A 5,577-nucleotide genomic window follows, 5' to 3' on the forward strand; every position below is an offset into this window, starting at 1 on the left:
CACACACAGCAGGCTTAGCAGGCACCTGGCTGTTGCAGGAGCTCGAAACCCGTCAGCAGGGTTAGAGGATGCCAGGTTACACATGGGGCAAAGGTGTCTGGCGTGGGAGTTACCCCTCCTCCTAGAAGCAGGGAGGGTAGCCCAGCTGGGACACAGCCACTCCCAGGGGGAGGCGATTCACTGACCAGCGCTGGCCACATGTCCTAAGCTCTCATGCGCCCCTCAGTCCCCGAAGGGGCACCACAGTGTCCTCCATGGAACAGCGCGTGGGAGAGCTGCCCCGGCCCTACTGGCATATCCTTGGGGCAGGGGCAGCCTCAGCGCTGGGTGTCCAAGGCCCTGGGCTTGTAGACAGGGACATCCTCGTCCCAGAGGGCAGGCCGCCCCTTAATAATGTCGGCCGCTTTCTCTGCGATCATGATGGTGGGGGCATTCAGGTTGCCGCTGACCACGCTGGGCATGATGGAGGCGTCGACGACCCGCAGGTTCTCTGTGCCCAGGACCCTGGTCTGTGGGTCTACCACGGCTGCGGGGTCCGAAGACTGGCCCATCTTACAGGTGCACGAGGGGTGGTAGGCGCTGTCGGCTTTTGCCCGCACAAAGGCGTCTATCTCTCTGTCGGACTGCACGTGGCTCCCGGGCTGGAGCTCCTTCCCCCGGAAAGGATCCAGCGCTTTCTGTGCAAAAATCTCCCTGGACAGCTTCACGCACAGACGGAAGTCTCTAACGTCAGAGTCTGTGGAGGAGAAGACACAGGTAAGACGCTTCCTCCCACCTGTCAGGGCTCCCGGAAGCTCAGTAAGCCAGCCAAGTGGACAGTGGATCACGAGGTGCTGATCACCTTGCTGTCAACGGGTACACTGCTACGGAGCAGAAACACAGCCAGCCTTTTCCTTGTCTGTAAGGGGGGGTGGGGGGGGCTGTGGGTGCCCATATGCGCCCAGCTGACCCTCCCTGTACCTGCACCTTCTGAACACTGTTGACAGGATGAGTGGCCCAGCTAGTCAGTTACCTGTGGACAAGTAGTTGGGTTGGATCACAGGATGGTCCCGGGGGTTGGTGCTTCGCAGCTTGAGCCAGCCTACACTTGTGCCCCTCATGGTCCCCACATGCACCTGCAGGAACCAGAGGCGTCAGCAGTGGGACCTGACTTCCTTTTAGCACCCGCCCACCTCTCACCCCCGTTCTCATGAATGGCTGCCAGACCAGAAGACGCCACCCCAACTCCTGCAGACCGAGTCTGTCCATCTCTGCAGCTCAGGGTCTTCCCCCTGCACTGTGCAGACTAGCTGCTCTCCCCTCAGCCTTGCTGAGCAGGGCAGGCTGCTGTGCTGCCCTGAGGACCCTGTGTGATGGGAGACGGCAGCAAGGAAGGGCCTGTGGGGCCGAGACAGCAGCTGACCTGGTAAGCCTCCTGCTGGGTGGGCACCCGCCCGTGGTCAATCACTTGGGAGGGCAGGAAGTGGAACTGGATGTCCGGGTGGGGAACCCCAGGCTGGCTCCGGATGAACCCACCAGTTTCTAGATGGGCAGTGGCGCCCTGCCCTGAGGACAGAGAGAGAGAGAGAGCACGTGATAGTCCCCGTGTGTGGCTACACGCTAGTCTAGTCACTGTTCCCTGGGTCTCTGGTCAGCCCACTCCCTGCTGCCTGGCTCACTCATGTACTTGCCAGCTCTTAAGTATCATGCAAGCCAATCCCTTGAAGTCCATCAGTCTCTCCTTCTCTCTCTGAACCCCAAACTGAGCCCCTTGCTGTTGAATGGTTGTGGCTCAGAGCGACTAGAACTGGCCCTTTGGGTTTCCAAGGCTCTCATCTTTCCTGACTGCTCCAGCGTGCTAAGAAACAGCAAGAAGTGGACGCTCCAGATGGACCCACTCTTCCCCCGTCTGTTTCCACCTAGCTCTGGGTGGCTACAGATAGGTATGCACACATACACGGGAGTGGAGAGGGAGCCACTGATTCTGACTAGACAACCCTAAAACAAGGCGAGCGCCAACGTCCGCAGCCCTCCTCCGCGTCCCGTGCTCTGTTCTGCTGGTTGGACCCAAACCTTCTTCTCTGTGTCCTCCTCCTCAGACTGGGCTCACCAGCGCCACTGCCTGGATGCGCCTGACCCAGAGGACAGACTAGGGCACTTCAGCTTCAAAACACACCAAATGCCTACCTCCAGGGACAGTGTAAAAATTCTCCTCCTGCTCAGTCACGGTTCTGAAAGCCTGGCATGTCCCACACTGTCGCTCTGGGCTTGTTTCCTTCTCGTCCCCTAAAAGCTATGTGCACCTCACCCCTAGTACACAGTAGTGTCACCTTGCTCTGAAATAGTTCTTTTAAATCTTCAAAGAGATGCAGACAGACAGGACGGCACCTGAAGGAATGCTCCCGGGAGGGCCCTACTGCAGAGGCTCTCCATTTCTGCTCCCACATGTTCTCACGGGCACTGCCTGTGAGGCGGCCCGGGGTGGGTGGGTGCTGACTCTTTTCATCACGAAGCACACAGCAAATGTGGAATGGAAAGTTACTAAAGCCCTTTGCCTGGACAGTGCCCAGAGCTTACAGCTAGGCAGCAAGCTGGAACAGACATGCTGATTCTCATGGCACCTTCCCTCTGCAGACCCCAGATGGTCCCCAGGGGGCAGGCCCTGTGTGCCCATCCCTGTGTTGCATAAGGTCACTGGATTCCATACAAGCCAAGCCCAGCTGTGCGCCAGTCACCTGTGAACCTCCAGAGCCACTCCAGGCCGATCCGGACCTTCTGCATGGGTCTCTGTGCCGAGTGCAGCGTGATGGGGCGGGTGCACTCCTGCTGGATGTACAGTTCCAGGTGGTCCTGGAGGTTCTGGCCCACTCCTGAAACAGGAGGGGTGGTCAGGAAACCCAGCTACACAGGGGGCTTCGCTGGCATCCCAACACGCCCCCTCATTTTGAAAGGCTCTCCTTTCTACTTACCCAGCCAACTCCTGCTTGCTCCAACCTCGTCTGGCCTCCCCCAGACGTGGGCAAAGCCCTGGTCCCTCACCCACGGCCTTCCCCCAGATTTGACCACTTCTGGGTGTCATCCTCCTCTAAGCTCAAGGGGACGCTGGTCACTGCCACTGACCAGCCCGGCCTCTTCAGATGTGGTCCACATGTGAAAGGCCCTGCCCTCCAGTTGGTGATCTGACTACTGGCCTGGTTGAGGTGACTCACTGGGAGCAGCGTCCTCAGGGCTGCTGAGGACTCCTGTGGCGAAGGGGTAGGGTCTCCCTCTTGCCACAAAGTCACCATGGTGACGACATGCTAGTCCTCTTCTCTTAGTGGGTTACTGATGGGTAAGGAAGCGGGGAGGGTTCAGGGAATGGAATCCAGGAGGACCTCAGTCACCTGGGTAAACAGTCCCGGGGTAAACACTGCCCACCCCATTCTGTTTATGAGGCACTCACCTGGAAGGTGGCACACCACAGGGATGCCCAGTCTCTTGAGGTCATCTGCGTTCCCCACGCCTGAGAGCATGAGCAGCTGTGGGGAGTTGATGGCGCCTCCACTGAGAATCACCTCCTTGCTGGCGTAAGCCTGGGGGGGGGGGCACATGTTCACACTGCCCTTCTCCAGCTCAGGGACCAAGAGGTGGCCTGCTGGTGAAGGACTGTGGGGGAGGTGTGCAGTCAGGACTGTCCCAGCAGTGAGGACAAGGGACTACGGAGTGTTCTCATGAATACCGTGCACGGACTAGTGCATGCCACCCCAGCCTGGCGGTGAAACGAGGGGCTTCAGTGAAATGAGCAGAGCCCGCGCTGCCTGAGGGGCTGCAGAACCCTGAGCACGCAGACGTGTAACAGTTTCCTTGGCACATAATACACCTGTACACGTGTGCAGAATGGCAGGTGCCCCGGGGGTGGGGGGGGTGGGTTACACCCTGCTAGACTCTTCCTCGGAAACCCACAGAGACGGCTCTACCCTGTCCCAGATGGTCTCGACAGCTGGCCCAGTGGTGGAGAGGGGTGTATGGGGGTGATGCCCTGAGAGGAGGTGTTGATTGGGCAAGGAATAAAAGGGGCTTGTGGGGGCCACTACGGGTTCCTTGGAAGTGGCTGGACTGGGGGCTTCCTGACCTCCAGCTGCTCACAGCAGGGGGGGGAGGGGGTTGTCACCACCCACTCCTCTCCCGGCTGCCGCTGTTGCTTACCCTGTGGCTCTGGCCGTTCTTGACGTACTCCACCCCCACTGCCCGGGTGCCTTCAAACAGCACCCTGTGCACCAGCGTCTGGACTTCGGCCTTCAGGTTGGGGCGGCTCAGTGCCGGGTGCAGGTAGGCACAAGCAGTACTCCAGCGCTTGCCTGTGCGGACAGAGTGGACATCAGCCACAGCCCCCTCCCAGTGCAAGCGAGCCTGCCTAGTCCTGCCCTGCCCTGCCAGCATCACCCGAGGAGCCCAGGGCAGCCGGTGGGGAGGGGGCCTGACTCAGCCGTGCCTCTGACCCCGTGAGGAAAGGCAGCTCCGGCACCTGGGGATAGAGGATGATGTCCCCCTTTGAGAGCTCTGCGGAAGCCTCAGGCTCTGTCGGTGCAGAGCTACTCTCCATTACCCTCCCCAAGAGGGGTCCAGAGAGGGCACCCTGCCTCATGGGCCTGGCTGGGGTTGCACTGCGGCCTCCAGGCCACACTGTGCTTCCACCTGATGACCTGGGCTGGCGAGAGGGGAGGGCCCACGCTACCTTCGTGGATGGTCATGTCCATCCAGCCGAATCCCTCCTGCTGGAAGCCGTTCATGTCCTCCGTGAAGGGGTAGCCCGCCTGCTGCGCCGCCTCTAGGAACGCCTGGTGCAGCGGATGGTTGCTTTTGCCCCGGGACACGCGCAGAGGGCCCTCGCCGCCGCGGTACCTGCTGGCGCCCAGCTCGTGGGCCTGCGCCTTGCGGAAGTAGGGCAGGCAGTGCGCGTAGTCCCAGTCCACGGCGCCCTGCCGGTGCCAGCGGTTGTAGTCCTCGGCGTGCCCGCGGATGTAGACCATGGCGTTGAGCGACGACGAGCCGCCCCAGACGCGGCCGCGGGGCCAGTACAGCGCGCGGCCGTCCAGGCCCGGCTGCGGCTCCGTGTGGTAGTACCAGTTGTACCTGTCGTCGCACAGGTTGGCCACGAGGGCCGCGGGCATGTGGATCTTCCACAGGAGCCGCTTGCTCCCCACGAGCACGTCCTTGGGCCCGGCCTCCAGCAGCAGCACGCTCTCCTGGGGGTCCTCCGAGAGCCGCGCGGCCAGCACGCAGCCCGCCGAGCCCGCGCCCACCACCACGTAGCTGTGCTCCTCCCGGCGCCGGGCGCCCACGCTGACCAGAGCGCGCGCCGCTGGCGCCCGGGCCCCGCGCAGCCAGCCGCGCAGTGCGCACCACATGCTTCCAGCCCGCGTCCTCTTCAGCCCGGGTGGGTCAAGGAAACGCCCACTTTTTCTGGAAAGGGAGAGTCTGAACTGAAGAGAGTTCAGACGGGGGCGGGGCTGGCGGAGTGGCTCCGCAACCACTGCCGGGCAGTCCCTCTGCGCTGACTCAGGACCACCCCCACAGGGCGTCTCGGACTAAATCTGCAGGCGGCGGCAGAGTGGCAGG

General features: G+C 61.7%; 1 protein-coding gene across 1 annotated transcript; it reads right to left on the reverse strand.

Moving 5' to 3' along the window:
- Nucleotides 1-6: 6 nt before the first annotated feature.
- Nucleotides 7-5,519, reverse strand: CHDH (choline dehydrogenase). The gene is made up of 7 exons (XM_004715280.2): nt 4,694-5,519; nt 4,165-4,316; nt 3,422-3,551; nt 2,715-2,849; nt 1,403-1,545; nt 1,013-1,115; nt 7-736 (listed from the first exon to the last, which is right to left on the reverse strand). Exons 1-7 carry the CDS (start codon nt 5,364-5,366, stop codon nt 318-320), a joined length of 1,755 nt encoding a protein of 584 aa, XP_004715337.1. The 5' UTR covers nt 5,367-5,519; the 3' UTR covers nt 7-317.
- Nucleotides 5,520-5,577: the final 58 nt, after the last annotated feature.

The sequence above is a fragment of the Echinops telfairi genome, unplaced genomic scaffold (genome assembly GCF_000313985.2).
Source record: "Echinops telfairi isolate 266 unplaced genomic scaffold, ASM31398v2 ScPeMD7_7420;HRSCAF=8458, whole genome shotgun sequence".
Classification (NCBI taxonomy): Eukaryota; Metazoa; Chordata; class Mammalia; order Afrosoricida; family Tenrecidae; genus Echinops; species Echinops telfairi.

Coding starts and splice junctions, on each gene's coding strand:
- CHDH (XM_004715280.2), bottom strand. CDS start 5,366: ATGTGGTGCGCACTGCGCGGCTGGCTGCGCGGGGCCCGGGCGCCAGCG. Junction 4,317..4,693: donor GGACATGACCATCCACGAAG/GTAGCGTGGGCC, acceptor CTGTCCGCACAG/GCAAGCGCTGGAGTACTGCT. Junction 737..1,012: donor ACCCAACTACTTGTCCACAG/GTAACTGACTAG, acceptor TCTCCTCCACAG/ACTCTGACGTTAGAGACTTC.